The 18,241-nt window shown below is 36.7% G+C and overlaps 1 protein-coding gene across 1 annotated transcript in view; it reads right to left on the bottom strand.

Moving 5' to 3' along the window:
- Positions 1–8,040, bottom strand: part of LOC149827900 (eukaryotic translation initiation factor NCBP-like) — a 41,810-nt gene extending 33,770 nt beyond the window's left edge. Inside the window, exon 1 of the mRNA XM_090019721.1 lies at positions 7,843–8,040. Coding sequence (XP_089875847.1) covers positions 7,843–8,016 — 174 coding nt within the window. The 5' untranslated portion in view covers positions 8,017–8,040. The remainder of the gene's footprint in view (positions 1–7,842) is intronic.
- Between the last annotated feature and the right edge of the window lie 10,201 nt (positions 8,041–18,241).

Raw genomic sequence — 18,241 nt, 5'->3', positions numbered from 1 at the left:
CAAATTTGTGCAAAGCATAAAAGTTGAGGTTGGAAGGGGAAGCAACACAAACTTTTGGAGGGACGTCTGGATTGTGGAGATACCTCTTAGAGACAAATTTCCAGAATTGTTTCATATATGTAGAAGTAAGTGGGGCATGGTCTGCAACCACTAGTCAAGTGGGAGAGGATAGGGTTTCAACATTGAGAGTGGCCTTAACAACACGACTGTTCAGCAGATGCAAAGCCTAATGCGAATGTTGGAAGGAATGCAGCTCACAAAAAGAGAAGATGCCTTACGGTGGGTGCACGACAGGGAAGGACAAATTTTTGTTGCATCATGTTATGAGGCGTTGGGAATGCCTACGATTGCTTGGCTGCCTAGGAATAGTCTTTGGGGCGAACATTTGTAACCCCAAGATCATCACTCCTCAGATGGTTAATGCTTCATGGAAAAGTAAAGACTGAGGGCCAATTGCAAAATTTGGGATTCACTCTAGCGAGCAGGTGCACATTATGCGAAAAGAATATTGAAAGTACGGAACATCTCTTTGCTGAGTGCACCCACTTGAATATTCCAAAACAGGCTTGGTTTCAGTAACCAAAAAAGATGTTCCGTACTTTCAGAATCTAACGTTCAACTCCTGAAAGAACACTAAAACCAAAAAAATCATCTAGCCGACCAAAAAGAATCATTCTGAGAAAGTGCAAGCACTTGAATATTCCAGTTCTGAGTCAGTAAATAGAATTAAAATGATACAAGCAAAAGGGAACTAAGATATATCAGTCAAGAAATGGAAGTTGTTAATCACATGAATGCTAGTTCATCAATACACTTCAAAGCAGACATGGCCAGCATCCCATTCTAAGCTTCTTATTCTTTCAAAAAATAAAAGTAAAATTCTAATAACAGAATCATTCTGAATTTAGACACTCATGTGAAAAGAAGCTGCTAATATAGCACAAAAATGCACTACTAAGAGCAATATACTTATAAAGCTTTTGAGGCATTCTCTCCAGTCTCCAACTGTCAATTTTTTCTCAAAATCAAATAAGAAATTTTGGAAATAAATGCAAGATGAAAATGTGTTTCAACTTTCAAACAGTTTCAGTGAGTGGTCACATGCTTTAGTTGTTTTACTGACAAATCTTGGTGATTTTGAGAAGTAGGTTCATACAAATAGGCACCTGAGGATCTTTTTGCTGGGTGGGCAAACATGACATTAGCAATCCTAAGAATATTTTCTCAAGTGAAATAGATTACAGTAAAGATGCTATTGCTTGGTGGGCAGAAAATAATGGTAGTATTCCTATACTACAGACACTTTTAACTGCTTGGGCAGCCATATTCAGCACTTTGCTGTAAATGAAAAAGAATACTTTATCAGAAATTCATATTAGTAAGCAAAATAAAATGACATCTACAAGAACTAGAAACTTGATTTATATGTATTTCAATCTTCCATAGGGATTTAAGAACTCAAAAAGAAGAATGTCTTTCTACATATTAAGATGCCCATTGAAATGAATTGTTAGGTGATTCACCAACATGCATGCAAGAGTTATGCATGACATCCGATAACATTAACATGGAAACATTATGGATAGTTCTCAGATTTCTTTAACTTTACTTAATAAAACATGTATTTTGTGATTGATTTTGTTACTTTTTGTCTATATAACAATAAGCATCTTAACCATTTAGATTGGTTACCATATGTTCCGATTTCATGAGAATCGTCAATGTCAACTAAAAAATTAGAAATAAACCAAGTTATCTACTGTACATCTCACTACTAACTTAATGGTGCTATTTTACATTTCAATTCCAGTTTTACACCTTTGTCTGTGTGCATTAGTGTAGTTCAGATTCTCATTTTTATGTCTTCACATACATCAGTGCTTAACACCAACACTTGTATCAATCTCTAGGTAAGATATAGTAAAAGAGACCAATTTCTAGTAAGATATGTTACCTAAACACTTTGGGAGTTCTGGAGTGTTGGTATCGGAGACAGTTGGACACCAACACTTTGGGGCACAACTTAGACACCTTGATGTTTTAGGTGCATGTGTTTGCAAAGATAGACATAGTGTCGCATGTCCAACACTCAATAGGTCAGACAAGAAGTATCGACTGTCAGACCCTTTGTGTCCAGTAACATGGACATTTCCTTATTTTTTAAGCTGGTGTCCAATTCATATACTTGTTTTTCATTCTTACCAAGTGAAAGTGTCCAAGAACCATGAGGCTCGACACCTTCAACAGACAGCCACCTAATTTGAAGCCCACTGGGATACTGTCGAAGTTTGTAGGAATCATGCTGGAAATCAGCTATACTTGTTATTTACTTGACTTAAGTCTGGTTAAAAATCTAAGGAAACCCTAAATATCACTTTCTCCCCTTGATCCTTCTTTTTTCATTTAAAGTTTTTCTGAAAATTCATGTGTGCAACATCTCTCTCTCTCTCTCTCTCTCTCTCTCTCTCTCTCTCTCTCTCTCTCTCTCTCTCTCTCTCTCTCTCTCTCTCTCTCTCTCTCTCCCCTAGCTGGAACTCATAGAGGGTGGTTGTAGGAATGGGCCCCTTGGATCATATTTTTTCAATGGAAAAAAATATGATGTTTTGATTGTCGAAAATTCAGTACATTGTAGGCCGGTAACCTTTCAACCCACAGAAAATCTCACATCTGGAGGGACGTGCAGAAAACATTAAAAAATTATATTACTATTTCTGGCTGGGGGGTTTGTGACCCACGTGGGTAGCAAACATTACCCTATACACACAGATATATATATATATAGAGGGCCACTAGAATATGTTAACTGAAAATATGTAAACTGGAGTATGAACCGAGATTTTCATGGGATTTTTTTATTTTCAAGCTTTTTTAAAAGCTATTCATCAATAAACAATATTTTTATGTGTTCTTGTCTCTTTTGAGACTATTTAGCACTTTTGTGATTGTGTTGGGACATTGTGCATTATATTCTTTTTTGGTGATTGTGTGTTCGTGATTGAATCATTCTCATTGGAGGCTCCCCACACTTTATGATATTAACCTTATAAATGTGATCTATATAGTTTCTTAGTGGAAAACAAGTTTTAAATCATCTTTTTCCAACATGTAAGTTGGTTTTTTAAGAGTCCAAAAATCAATGGCCCACAATGTACCAAAATTTTATGTCTTAAAAAATCATACTTTTACATCAAAAAAGATTATCCAAAATGTGATCCCTAGATAAACAATGTTGAACACATCAAGCAACTAATAAAGCATTGTGGTTCAGATCAGAGTTACCGGAAGCGCCTAGGCAAAAGGGGAAGCGCGCTTCCCCGAAGCGCGCTTCGGAAGCGCGAAACGTCGCGCTTCCGAAGCGTGAGGGGAAGCGTCCCCCTTTTTTGGGAAGCGCGCTTCCCTTTTATGGGAAGCGTGTCCCCCTTTTATGGGAAACGCGCTTCCCATAAATGGGAAGCGCGCTTCCCCCACGCTTCCCCCACATTTCCCCCACGCTTCCCCCACGCTTCCCCCACGCTTCCCCCTCGCTTCCCCATTTTTTTCATTTTTTTTCGCTTCCCCTCGCTTCCGGTTCGCTTCCTAGGTCGCTTCCGGTTCGCTTCCTAGGTCGTTTCCGAGACGGTTCAGAATTTTCTTCTAAGTGGTCCCACGCTTCCCCGCTTCCTAAATTTTTTAAAGTGCCTCGCTTCCCGCTCCCGCTTCCCGTATCGCTTCCCGCTCCCGCTTCCTCGACTGGTAACTCTGGTTCAGATTGAGTGAGCCAAATGTTGGGCGACTAAGAGGCGACATCAAGATAGAGTGCATGCTGCAGAGATATACATTGCTAAGATGGATGTTTGGGGTTACAAGAAAGGATAAAATTAGAAAGTAATATATCATAATGTGTTTAGGAGTCGGACCAATAAAAGGCAAAATAAGTGAACGCCATTTAAGATGGTATGGACATATTACACGAAGTCCTCTCATGGCTCCTGACATGGTACAAGTAGAAAAAACTACGAAAGGGGAAGACCAATGAAGACTTGGAAGGAGGCAGTTAGAGGTGACATAAAAGATTGTAAAGTGACTGAAGTTGTAGCTCTAGATAGACAGGAATGGAGAAATAGGACTCGCAAAGCCGACCCACGTAGTTGGGATAAGGCTTGATGATGTGAATGCAACTTGCACCTACCATTTTCCAACTAGATTGTACATACAATAGACAATAGCAAATATATAACAATTCAGCTTTTAAGACATCAAGCATGCTTAAAATAGCAAGCGGGAAAATATTATAAGTTTATACCGCATAACATGACAAGGATTTTGTAATAGCTTGGGGTATCCAACCAGACCTATGTACTAATTTGAAATCCATTGGTCATATCAAGTATTCCTAACATACTACTTACAACCAGCAGATAAATTTTCTTTCCAATCTTTAATCAAATAAGTAACTAGCTAATAAAGCATTGTGGATACACTTGATACACTAGCCATCATAAAAATGTTCCCCACAAGAAATCATGAAAATGAAAATGGAAACCATGCACCTACATCTCATGTATGGTTCCTCATCACTACTTTACCAATTTGTTAAAAAGTTTGATCTCGCTTTATGTATCTAAATTGTTATAAATATGGTTGCACGCTAGAAAAAAATATATATCTTAAGGATGCCAAACAGAAAATGCACTAAAAATCTCCCACATAATTACAGAACCCTCCAGTTATCAAGCATGCTTTCCTGCCAAGAAGAAAATTACATTTTAAGTTTTTCTAGTGGAAGTTCATCTTACCCCACCAGAACATCTGCATTGCTTCTTTTCTAGGGCATGTTTGGTTGAGCCTCTTGAGATTCGGATTCTCATTCAAATGAGATTTTGAATCTCATTTGACCAGTAACCAAACAAAAATATTCTTTAGCCATAAGAAACCGAATCATATTTGATTCAGTTTTTCTCCAACCGGGTTCATGTGTGATTTCAAATCCAGTTTTTCTCCAAGCGGGTTCATGTGTGATTTCAAATCATAAGATTTGAAATCACATTGAATTGACCCCCAGCAAAAGCATGTAAACGTTGGCGCTTCAAAGCCCCAACATCCATCCACTTCGCCCTTCTTTGTAATAAAGGGTGAGTTGAGGACGATGCCAGACACCTCCACCCAGCTCGCCAAGACTGCTGGAAAGCAGCAACCTCACCAGAAACTGGCTACCTCATCGAGAATCGTTGTTGATGCTATACCCCCTTGTCGTTGAGGTACCACAATTTTTTTCCTTGCTCACTGCAAACACCAGGAACCACCTGAGGTCACCAAAGAGGCGTCACCACTCCTCCCTGTGTTGCCAACAAGGGACCCCAGTGAGGCGGAGCCTCTTTTGCTGCTTTGAGGGAGGCAACTTGGAGCTGCTCATAGCTCCTGTACTGCAAGCAGGAGCTCAATATTGCAGGATCTCTAGGGGGCAAGCCTCTCAAGGTGGAGCTTCCTCCTGCCAGCCTTCACCAGAAGGGCAGGGGTGAGCCCATCCCTACCACTGCCAACCTTCACCGAAGGCGATCGGGGGTGAGCCTATGTGGGTATTCTGTTTTTTCCTTTTTGGTTAATGAGATTCCTTTCCCCACGATAAACAAACATGATAATTGAAATAACATGAGATTTTAAATCATGTGATTTTGAATCGCATGTGATTTCAATTCTTATGTGATTTTGTAAAACGCAACCAAAAATACCCTAAGTTTCTCTTTTTAACATCCTCATCAGCTGCAATAGCCCAATCCCTCATCCAAAACAGTATATGAAAGATCCCGTTTCCAGACTGGTATATGAAAAAGTCTTAAGGGCCCTGTTGCATGACATTGTTTCAATAATTTTGAAAACCAAAACATGCATCTAATGGTGTTTAGGTAACAAAATTTGTTTTTGTAATTTCACATTTTTATTTCTTTATCATTATTTTCCTTGCATGCTTAAAACACCACCTTTTCTATCACCCTTACCCTAGACACCCATCTTCATTGCCTACTCTTCCACCCAAAGGGGATATCCTTCCTTCTTATATGCCTTCACTGAGCATAAGAATTGAGTTTGCACCACTGCTACCACCAGAGTAAATGCTAAACCTTCATTGTTTGTTCTTGCTTCACAGTATGGACAAGCTCCTGCTTTCCCTCTTGCACATTTATTAAATAGTAGTCTAAATCCTTTGCAATTTTACCACTGCGACCACCACCCGAATGCCCTCCCTTGTTGCCTATCTCTGCTGCTCAACCTGGCTGGAGACCTACTTCTCCCTTTTATTGCTGGGACCCTGCTTCTCGTGCAACACTTCACTGAAGGCTACCCTAGCACCTTGGCATGATTGGTCTCAAGCCTTCATTATTTTATTGAGACCCTTTCCAAATCCAAGCCTCTTACAAAGTGTTTCATCTTCGCTACCAGTACCAAGCCAGTGTAGAACACACCAACAACAACTAGAGCTGCACAAAATCCCTACTCTCATTCTTCACCACCAAACCCAACCAAGGTGGTGCAGAAGCCACCACAAACATAATTAGTGATTTGCTCACCCTTACCACTGAATGAAGCTAGGGCAATCTACCAACACCAGCCAGCAATGGCACAGAAAACATTCTGGCTAGAAAGCCATTGAGGTTCATCTAGTTGATCCTCACCTCACCTTTGCACCTCCTCCATCCAACGCGCTCCTTCCACATGGTGGATGTGCGGAATGTGAGAGGGTGGAAGAATGGGAGAGGTCGAGGAATTGGGGAAGCCAATAAGGAGAAACCCCAATATCTAAGCCACATTTTTCAAAATATTGCTTTAAAATTTTGGTTCTGGCTCTTTTGTCAAAACATGGTTTTCGGCTCTCAAAAAAATGTTTTCAAAATGATTTTTGAGATAAATGTCAGCAAAACACACTCAAAATGAAGTTTTGTGGAAAAATGATTCCCAAAACTTCATCCTGAGCATCATCCAAACATACCCAAGTTCATAGTTTTAGCTCAAAAGCAGTGCTTCCTAATCCAAGAACAGCCAATGAAATGTTGCTAGTATCACCCTCCAATGGCATCATAGGTAAATGCTGATAATGCTAGTTCAAAAGAAGTTCACATTTTTAATAACTTTTAAAGATTATATTGAAAAAAAAATAAGTAAATGTTGCTAAGGGAAGAAGGTCTAACATGTGTGACATTATGGACAATCAACATCTGACAACATCCCATAGACAGCCCTTTAATTTTTAAGGCTTACATGGGACCAAGACCCTCTCTGCCAATTGTTAACAAAATGAATGTTTAATTTTTAGCCAAGCTTAATCTGTTGAGAAATCGAAGTATACAGATCCTAACCAAATATATCGTCAATAGATAGCTGTCTGCCGATTTCAGCACACCGTCATGCAAAAACCCTCTAAATCAGAAACAAAGATTAACATCTCGGTCAATTTTTTTAATTGATCAGCATGCAGCAATATCACCGTCATGCTATTCACTCAGAAAGCATCTCATATCACGATCGTTCCAAACACGCACGAAGCGAAAAAGCAAATGGAGACCATAATTTCTGGCCAAGATTTGTTCAAAAGAAAGACAAAACGATGACAACCATCACAAGGTTCAAAAATTCACTGGCAACGCTCCGCTAGATCGACTTAGAGCAGAAGAATTTATCATCAAAAGCAAAGAAGAGTAGATGGTCGATCTCCGCGACTCAGAAACAGTAAAACCCTAACCCTAGGGGCCAATAAATGCAGCCGAGCCACCACACGATGAGAAAAAAGAAGTCAGGTAAAGAAATGAAAAGGAGATCAAGCAGTAACAAGGGCAAGGAGGCATAAAACAGGTAAGGTGGAGAAAGAACCTTCAAAGGGTGGAGACCAGCTTTCAATTCGAGTGAGCAACGCTCGTTCTCTTCGGCGTCCCTCTCGCCACCGCCGTTCCTGATGTTGGCGTCGTCTTCGAGGGTGGAGACGGCCGTCGAAGGTGCCGATGAGCCCTTCCCCTCCACGGCTTGCTTCTCAACGGTGACCTCCATGCTCTCTCGCTCTCTCTCTCTCTCTCGGGGGTCGAAGCCTTGGAAGTTGGAACCTTCCTCCGTTTCTTTCACCGACGGACAGACCGATCCGAGACAGGACGCCTATGAATCGGTCGACTTAGACACGGACTCCGTTACGTGCTAAAAAGTTCGTCGGTAAATTGTATTTCGGGGTTGGTCAGCAACAGTGTGCAAATATCACGATATTTATGAAAAAAATGGCGACAATACGGCGATAAATTACCTGAAAGTTTTAAACAGCAATTTCTTGCGATATTTTCAAAACATTACTATTTTTTTTGGAAAAGCATAAACATTGCGCAATATTTATGTTTCTAATTGCTTTTTTTATGAAAAAATATGTATTTTTATTTTTAAGTATATTTTATTTATATTTTTCATAATTTTTTTGAGTTTTTAATTCGTTTATTATCGCTGATATTTTGCCAAAAAACATGTTTTTTAAAGAGACATTTCTCACGAGTTTCTAGCTGCAGATATTTCGTCGTTTTAAAATTTTATCACAATGGTCAGCAATCAGTAGACCAGTACCTAACCCGATCCAACTAAAAGGAACTTTCGGGTCAGGGTGGGCACATTGCACCAATGTGGCAGAGGCATTAATCTTCCCTGACTTGATACCCACCTATTGGGGAATTTTCATGTTAGGGTGAGGACATGCCCACCCTTGCACCAATGTGGCTCTGCCACTAGAAGGGGCTCAATCCCCCTAGGGCTCGACACCATGCCACTAGAAGCTGATTCACCAATTTACATTTGTCTATACCATCCATATTCACACATTTAGGGCTGGACATCGAGCCAAGCAGCTTATGTCTTGACTTGAATGGGTGGCATTAGGCTAGACCATTGGCTGACAAGTTTGCTCATGGATCTTTTTGAAGAAAAAATATTAAAACCAAGTTAGGCCCATGAACCGTTTTGTTTAGTAGTAGTAACAAAGCAACCTTAAACCTAAATAAAGCAAAAAATCCACCAAAAATGAGAGAAAAGCCATTTTTTTATGGTTGAAAACTTGTCAAATGCGATTCAAAAAATGAATATATTTTCAAAGCTATTTGTTTAAAAAAAACCCGTTCATTCAAAGAAATAAATTAGACATGTTGTGAAGACATGCAACCTAACCCTACCCGGCCCCACAAACCTAACAAATGGATCATGAGATCTGTATAAGACTTGGGCTTGGCCAGGCCTAGCTCGTCAATAGCTCAGTGGTTCTTAATAATTAGGAGACGAAAAATCTCTTCTTCTAGTATTTTCAAAGTAAATCTTCTAATCCTCTTGAGTTGGATCTTAAGAAAGTAAGAAAATCAAAGGAAAAATCACACAGAAGTTTTGGAAATTTTGAAAGTAGGGGCATTGATAACCTCTTTGCTTTCATTAACCTCCAAAACTCTATCTATCTTGTAATACATAGAACCCCTATTTGTACTAATGGACACATGGTTCTCTAATTAGGTTATACTTTATTTTCTCAATTAGGATGGGATTTTACTATTACTTCCAAAGGCGAATTTTTACCTAATTAAGTACTTACATATTTAAATTACATGGGTCCATATCTCTGGGACCAATTTTGCTTTTTAAATCATCGTTGAACTCTTCCTTGATAAAGAGACAAGTTCTGGTTAAACTTTGCTATATATAGTATATAAAACTTTGACTGGTCTGTTTAACTCATTAAATGAGCTCAGATGAGCCCTAAAATGGTGTCATGCAAGCACATCAAATTTGGATATTGGATAACAAAATGATGCAGAAACAATATCATTTTAAATGGTAGCAACTTTTAGTTTTGGGGTATGGTTTCTCATATCCTGAATGTGGTACGTGAGCATACACTATTGATCTTGAAAAACACTTGACATCCTATTAGACTTTATTAGAGATACACTGATAATGAGGCCTTCTCCAGCAGGGTGGGTAAAATTATCAATCTTTAGCCGCTTTCACCATCTTTGAAGGTAAGATATGTTATTAATGATTGTAAAGAAGCATTCCTAAAAATAAGATGGTTTACAAGTCCCCATCATATCTCATATAGAGAATGGATGTGGTGGAAGGAGATCGTAGCCTACAAGTTGATTGTCTCATCATTGAAATTTCTCAGCAAGGGTGCATATTTTGAATCTAACATTGACAGGAAGGTTGCAGATAAACCAAATCAATTATAGTGCAGTTTGCTTCTTCATTTGTTTTGATCAAGTGCATGTTGTGTGAACACTAAAGGAATATTGTAATCACATTTTAGTGCAATTAGAAAATTTAGGTGTATTGGATTGCCACCATTGTTGGAGGGATAAACCACCAGATTGGTTTCCTTCAAAATTTTAGCATTTTCTTGTAATTTATCTTGCAACTAGTTGGGGTCAGCCTAAAACTAGCTTGCCAATCCCCCCCAAAAAAAGGAAAAAACTAAGGTTTGATTCCTTCTTGTATTGACTTTTTATTTTATTTTTTTTATTGAGTACAGTCTTTTTCTAGTTTCTTACCTTTCATGGTTGTTGATTCTAATAGAATTGTTTTTGTTAGAATACTAAAGAGAGGAACTCTGGTTGGAGTATTAGTAATAAGTTGCCTTTAGGTTGACTCAACCATAATTTCTCTATGTGATATCTGGGTGTTTGACATATATGATTCATATCTTAGTGTTTAGTCTTAGCTTAATCATTCATGTGTGCATGTTATAGGTGCTTTTGAGAATGCTAAATGGGTATTATAATCAGGCTTTGACCTACCATATTTTTCTCTTCAGTAGTTAATGGGATATGCCTAACTTGCCCTTCATTTATAAATGTATGCTTCTAAATGTTCTAAATGGTGTATTTATAACTTAATGACGCCTTCTTTGGTTATCTTATTATGTTCTAAATGCTTGTACCATTATTTTGGATTTGTATATTATTGATACCACTATTTTGCTTGTCAATATGTGTATCATTTTTAGATGTTTTAATTGATGGTATTAGATTTTACGCATCAAACATTTCTCTCCTCTCTCATTCGGGTCCACACACACTAAGCACTCTATTTGACTTTCACAAGGCACTCCACCCATGAGGGCCGAAAGTGGATAGTTTTGAGAGTAGTTATTTTAATTAAAACATGATATATTATATCATATTATCATTTAGCTTTGGGTATCCATTGTGAGCCACTAAGTAACCATTTAATACTTTACTTTGTCCATCCATTCAAAGATGGGAAGATATACTCATACATAATATTGTCTCCTACATGTACTTTAAAGAATTTTTACCAAAAAGACTTGCAAATATTAAGTATCAATCACTAATTGTACTGCTTAAAGCAGTCCATGTGTGTTTGTTCAAGAAAACTTTGTATTGCTTAAAGCAGTCACCCAAACAATGGTATAAGACATTTGACTCCTCCATAGCCAGTTTTGGTTATTTTACAAGCAAATATGATAGTTGTGTCTACTATCAAGAGCTTCATGATGGTTTCTTCGTTTATTTGCTTCTTTATATGATGATATGTTGATTGCAGTGAAGGACTCATATGAAATTAAGAAGTTGAAGACACAATTGAGCAATGAGTTTGAAATGAAGGATTTTACACCAACAAAAGATATCATTGGTATGCAAATTAAGAGGGATTAGAAGACTGAAAAGTTATATCTGTCTTAAAAGAAGTATATTCACAAAATTTTGAAACATTTTTGCATGAAAGATGCCAAGCTTATAAGTACTCATCTTGCTTATCATTTCAAACTTTCAATTGCTTTAGCACCTCAGACAGTTGAAGAAGTAGAATATATGTTAAATGTGCACTATTGCAATGCATTTTGTAGTATTATGTATGCTATGGTTTGCACACTGACCTAATAATTCATATGTAGTTAGTGTGGTGAGTAGATACATGTCATGTCTAAGAAAGACTCATTGGCAAGCAGTGAAATGAATTCTCAGGTATTTGAAGGGTACATCATATGATTGTTAAGAGTTTGGGAAGATATGTTGACTCAATATATGCAGTTAGTCTTGATAGGAGAAGATCACTTACTAGTTATGTGTTTTCTCTAGGCGGGTGTATTGTTAGTTGGAATGCTACTTTACAACCTACAATTATTGTGTCTACTACGCAGGTTGAATATATGGCAGTGATTGAGGCAATGAAAGAGGCTATTAGGATGAGAGGTATATTTGGTAAGCTTAGTTTGGGCCAGGAATTTATTGTTGTTTACTATGACAATCAAAATGTTATTCACTTGATTGATGACCAAATATATCATGAGAGGATGAAGCATATCAATGAAATGTACCATTTCATTCGAGATGTTATTGCACAATGATATTCTTATGCAGAAGATTAGTACTATAGATAATCATGCAGATATGTTGACAATCTCTCCTAGTTGCCAAGTTCAAGCATTGCTTGGATTTAATTGGTGTTTGTTGCAATTGAAATTGAGTCCTTTAGGACTCTTGTGGAGAAGGTGGAGTAAGTTTGTTGATTGTGTGAGGATTTGATGAAATTCAATCCAAGGTGGAGATTTGTTGTGGGTGTTTTTGAATTTTAGACATGTTGTAATCCATGACCTGGCCCAAAATATTTTTTTGATCATACAATGTGGATTTTCAATGGGGGTTTGTGGTGGTAGTGGAAGGTATTAGAGTACGTGTGTATCTGTGTGTTTTATTATTATTGTTTTATTTAAAGTTGTAAATAGATATTAAATTTGGGTTTTAGATCCAACAACCAGTTATATTTTAAATATATACCATGATGTTGTAAATACCCATTAGATATAAGGGTATTCTTGTAAAGTGTATTAGGGCATTCTTTTATTTAATAACAGTGATTCACGTCCAACAATAAGTGTTAATGTTTTCTCCAAGGCAGCTCTATCTTCTCCTCTACTCCTTCTTCCTGATTGTAGCCGGCATTGGTGGCTTCTCCCTCGTTTTTTGACATGGTATCAGAGTGGATCTGATCCCAAAGGCTAAGACTTTTTCAAGAAGGTGTGTCCACAGAGATATTCGTCTTTCAAGTCATCTTCCTCTACTTCTTAAATCTGTTTCCCAATGCCCTAGTTTTTTTATATGAAATATTTTCTTAGATTGCAAAGTCATTTTTCTTCTACCTGTTCTTTTTGATTTGTTGGATGTCTCCTACTTTGCGTGTGCATATATTTTGCACTTTTAATCTTCTCTCTTGCCTCTGATGTAAAAAAAAAGGACTTTCTGCATATTGTTTGACGTTTGTCCTCTTTTCCTCTTTAATTTGTGATTGATCAGATCCTCCTTTTATTACATCCTAATCAGATCGAGCCATATTCAGATCTAATTTCATACTCTTTATCGTTAAAATCGGGAGTATCATAAACTGTCTTTCATGTCATATTCGGATCTGAATTTTGTTTTCCTGTTTGATTTACATTCTTCTTGGCCTACGTCTGTTACTTTTCATTATATATACCTTTGTTAATTTGCTGCAAGTTAACAGTATCATAAATTGTCATTCACGTCATATTGCCCTTGTTGTGTACATTTTTCACTTCAAATCCTATTACAGTTTTGTAGCCTGTATTTGCTGATACAAATCAGATTTAGTATTTTATTTCCTTCCAAAAAAAAAGGAAAGAAAATTCATATAAAGAGGGAAAATAAGTCTTTAAAAATAGGGATTGCATAGGACTTTTTATACACACAGTTTTCTGCATAGGACCTTCAATCAATTTTTCTTTACTTTATCTTATTTTATTTTATTTTTGTCAATCATGGACTCTTCCTCTCAAAACTATCTTTTCTCCAATTTCCTTGGTCAGCTCGTTTCTAAAAAACTTACCACTTCCAACTTCTTGACTTGGAAAAGACAAATTCTAGCTTTCTTTAACAGTCAAGGTCTCTCTGGACTCCTGAATGGATGAATTTTAGCCCCACCAGAGTATGTTGAATAGGAAATTAAGGATGAAAATTGGGTTGTCACTACAGAACATATGCCAAACCCTAAGTATGAGGCCTGGATGAAGTGCGACCAAGCAGTCATTGCGTACATTACCTTTACTCTCTCTCAAGAGGTGTTGGCTGTTATTCTCGATAAATGTTCAACGAAAGACTTGGGGGATAAATTAGTAAAGACATCTTCTCAGATATCAGAGGCTAGGATATCCTTCCTTCAATGTGAATTTCAGCTTCTTACCAAGGGATCTATGTCAATCATTGAATTTTTTAATCAGGTCAAAAATATCACTGATCAATTGACAGTTTTTGGGTATGAAGTGGAAGATAAGGACAAAGTCAGACCGATATTGAATGGGTTGGGGCCGCAATTCCATGTATTATCAACTTCTTTATTATGTCAGCCAGTTCTTCCATCTTTTGAAGATTTACAAAGGAAACTACTTCAGTATGAGATGACTTTAAAAGGGATGTCATGTATAATTGGTGGACAGGTTCTTGTTACAGGAATCTCCTTTGGACAAGGTCGTGGCGATGGTGTTTTTGGTGGAGGGAGAGGATGAATAAGAGGTGTTCAGGGTGGTCGTGGATTGTTACCAACTTCGAATATTGCATCGGCCTTTAGTGCAAAGAATATCCCTACCTGCTACTTATGTAACAAGCATGGACATATAAAGGCAAATTGTTGGCATAATCCCCAAAATAAAAGAAAGTTTCAGAGGGCAGAGAGTTCGACAATACGAAAGGAGAATTCATCTAAACTAGGTGGAGATGTTAAGGAACTCCTTTTGGCTACTCTATCATAGCTTGATTTGAAGTCTGACAACCAAGGAGTATGGTACATCGACTCAGGAGCAACCACACATGTTGCAGGTAATGTGGGTAAGTTATCTACCTTGACTCCTTATTTTCGTAAAAGTATCATTGTTACTGGAGATGGATCTCATCACCCTATCACTCATGGATCTAATTAGGTTATACTTTATTTTCTCAATTAGGATGAGATTTTACTATTATTTACAAAGGAGAATTCTTACCTAATTAGGTAACTTACATATTTAAATTACATGAGTCCATATCTCTATGGAGCTCTTTTTTTCATATCAATGTTGCTTTTTAAATCAACGTTGAACTCTTCTTTGATAAAGCAATAAGTTCTGGTTAAACTTTGCTATATATAGTATATAAAACTTTGAATGACCCATTTAACTCACTAAATGAGCTCTGATGAACCCTAAAATGGTGTCATGTGAACTTTAGTAGTTTGTTTGTTATAAAATAAGCTTTCCAATGGCACAAAGCACATCAAATTTGGATATTGGATAACAAAATGACACAAGAACAATATCATTTTAAATGGTAGCAACTTTTAGTTTTCTGGTATGGTTTCTCATATCCTTAATGTGATACGTGAGCATACACTATTGATCTTGAAAAACACTTGACATCATATTAGACTTAATTGGAAATGCATTGAGATTGAGGCCTTCTCCAGCAGGGTCGGTAAAATTATCAAGCTTTAGCTGCTTCCACCATCTTTGAAGGGTAAGATATGTTATTAGTGATTGTAAAGAAGCATTCCTAAAAAGAAGATGGCTTACAACAGCCCATCAAATCTCATATAGAGAATGTATGTGGTGGAAGGCGATCGTAGCCTACAAGTTGATTGTCTCATCATTGAAATTTCTCAGCAAGGGTGCATATTTTGAATCTAACATTGACAGGAAGGTTGCAGGTAAACCAAATCAATTATAGTGCAATTTGCTTCTTCATGTGTTTTGATCAAGTGCATGTTGTGTGAACACTAAAGGAATATTGTAATCACATTCTAGTGCAATTAGAAAATTTAGGTGTATTGAATTGCCACCATTGTTGGAGGGATACACCACCAGATTGGTTTCCTTCAAAATTTTAGCATTTTTTGTAATTTATCTTGCAACTAGTTGGGTTTAGCCTAACCTTAGCTTGCCAATCCCCCCCCCCCCCAAAAAAAAAAGGAAAAAACTAAGGTTTGATTCCTTCTTGTATTGACTATTTATTTTGTTTTTTTTATTGACGAGAGTCTTTTTGTAGTTTCTTACCTTTCATAATTGTTGATTTTAATAGAATTGTTTTTTTATAGAACACTAAGGAGAGGAACTCTGGTTGGAGTATTAGTAATAAGTTGCCTTTAGGTTGACTCAACCATAGTTTCTCTATGTGATATATGGGTGTTTGACATATATGATTGATATTTTAGTGTTCAGTCTTAGCTTAATCATTCATGTTTGCATGTTATAGGTGCTTTTAAGAATGCTAAATGGGTATTATAATCATGCCTTGACCTACCTTATTTTTCTGTTCAGTATGCTTCTACATGGCCTTCTTTGGTTACCTTATTATGTTCTAAATGCTTGTACCATTATTTTGGATTTGTATATTATTGAAACCACTATTTTGCTTGTCAATATGTGTAACATTTTCAGATGTTTTAATTTATGATATTAGACTTTACGCATCAAACATCTCTCTTCTCTCTCATGTAGGTCCACACACACTAAGCACTCTATTTGACTTTCACAAGGCACTCCATCCATGAGGACCGGATGTGGATAGTTTTGCGAGTAGTTATTTTAATTAAAACATGATATATTATATTATATTATCATTTAGCTTTGAGTATCCACTATGTTGTGAGCCACTAAGTAACCATTTAATAATTTACTTTAAAATATCACGTATTTTTACTTAGTCATTTTTTTATTTTTCAAAAATCTGGCCAAGTCTAGGAGAAAAATCGTTTGAATCTTAATTTTTAATCGATGCTTTTGAGTCTAGGCTTGGCCCAGGTCTCATCATCTAGGTCGAGACGAGCCAATCAAAATGTGAGAAAAAGTTTAATTTTTGACTTTTAAGTTCAAGCAAAATTTGGGTTATTTTTGGGCAAAATTCAGAATTTAATATTCGTGTAATATGTCGTTGGATGTGTCTCGATATGCTGAGTGCAACGGTATGTTAATTTTTCAAATTCGAGTTTCGGTTGGCCTGAAATCATATATTTTAAAAAAAGAAGTAGTTTATCGGTTTGGATCCAGAGCTGGATCGGACTGGATCCGATGAATTTCATCCAAATTAATATAGATTTGGACCCTATCCAAGACCCATATTAATCTGGATTTAGTCCAGTCCAAAATTTATTTTGATTTTTAAAAATGGATTTGGATCTTGGATTCAGATCCAGATCCAAATCTATATCCAATGTTTTTTTAGCTTTAAATTCATCTAAAAGCTTTAAATTGGAGTTAAATAAGGTTAAGAAGTCTTCTCAGTTAATTTGGCTATTTTTGAAAGTTTTTAGATAATTATTAATTAATTAATATTTATTAATTTATTAATTCTAAAATTTGTATATTAGGGTTGAGAAGGACTTCTAAATAGAGTCCTTATACATACCTAAAGAGCCTTGGAAAGTTTTAAGAAGAGACTTTAAAACAAAATTGGAAACTTTGAAAAAGTCAAAAAAAAAAAAGAAAGTTTGAAAATTTATGGGAAAAGGAAGGTGAGAGGGAGAGTCTGCTTATGAGAAAACCCTCCCTCTCTAGCCCTTCTAAAGAGGGATGGAGAATGGGGGGGGGGGGCATTACCCTCTCTTTGGCTATATAAAGTCAAAAAAAAAAGAAGAAAAGAGAAAGAGAAAGGAAAAAAGAGAGAAGGAAAGAAAAAGAGAGGAAAGAGAGGAGGAGGAGAGCTGCTTGAGCCCTCCACCCACATTTTTCAACCTTCACTCATATTTTTCTTTACTTTTTTTATTCAAGGTATGGGTTTTCTCTCTTGAATCAAGTGAGAAATTGATATAGATTGGATCTCCATGCAATAATTTGATGAAAATCTATGGAAAAAGTGTTCAAAACTACATTTTCGTAAAAATACATGTAGGAGGATGCATGGAGATTCCTCCATGGACGTATTCTTGTTTTTTTTTATATTTTCAATGAAATAAAATTATGTATATGCTAAAACATAATTTTTATTGGTGATAAAAGTTTTTTTTAAGCTTCTTTTGATAGATATTGATCCCCATGGTTGTTATATATATAATGGACTCTCATATGCATCCATTCATGTGATAGAATGAATCATAACATGAATCTGAGAATACATGGAGCATTGGTAGGCTTATGCTATTATAGTTGTTATTGAATGCATGTACTGTTGTGAGAAAAGAAAAATCTATTTATGCATATGTACTTTAGCATGAATATGTACAAGCATGTCATGACTCAATGCATATTTGATCTGTGACC

The sequence above is a fragment of the Nuphar pumila genome, chromosome 10 (assembly GCF_984573655.1).
Source record: "Nuphar pumila chromosome 10, dmNupPumi1.hap1.1, whole genome shotgun sequence".
In the NCBI taxonomy this organism is placed as follows: Eukaryota; Viridiplantae; Streptophyta; class Magnoliopsida; order Nymphaeales; family Nymphaeaceae; genus Nuphar; species Nuphar pumila.
This window is presented reverse-complemented; position numbering and strand designations above follow the sequence as displayed.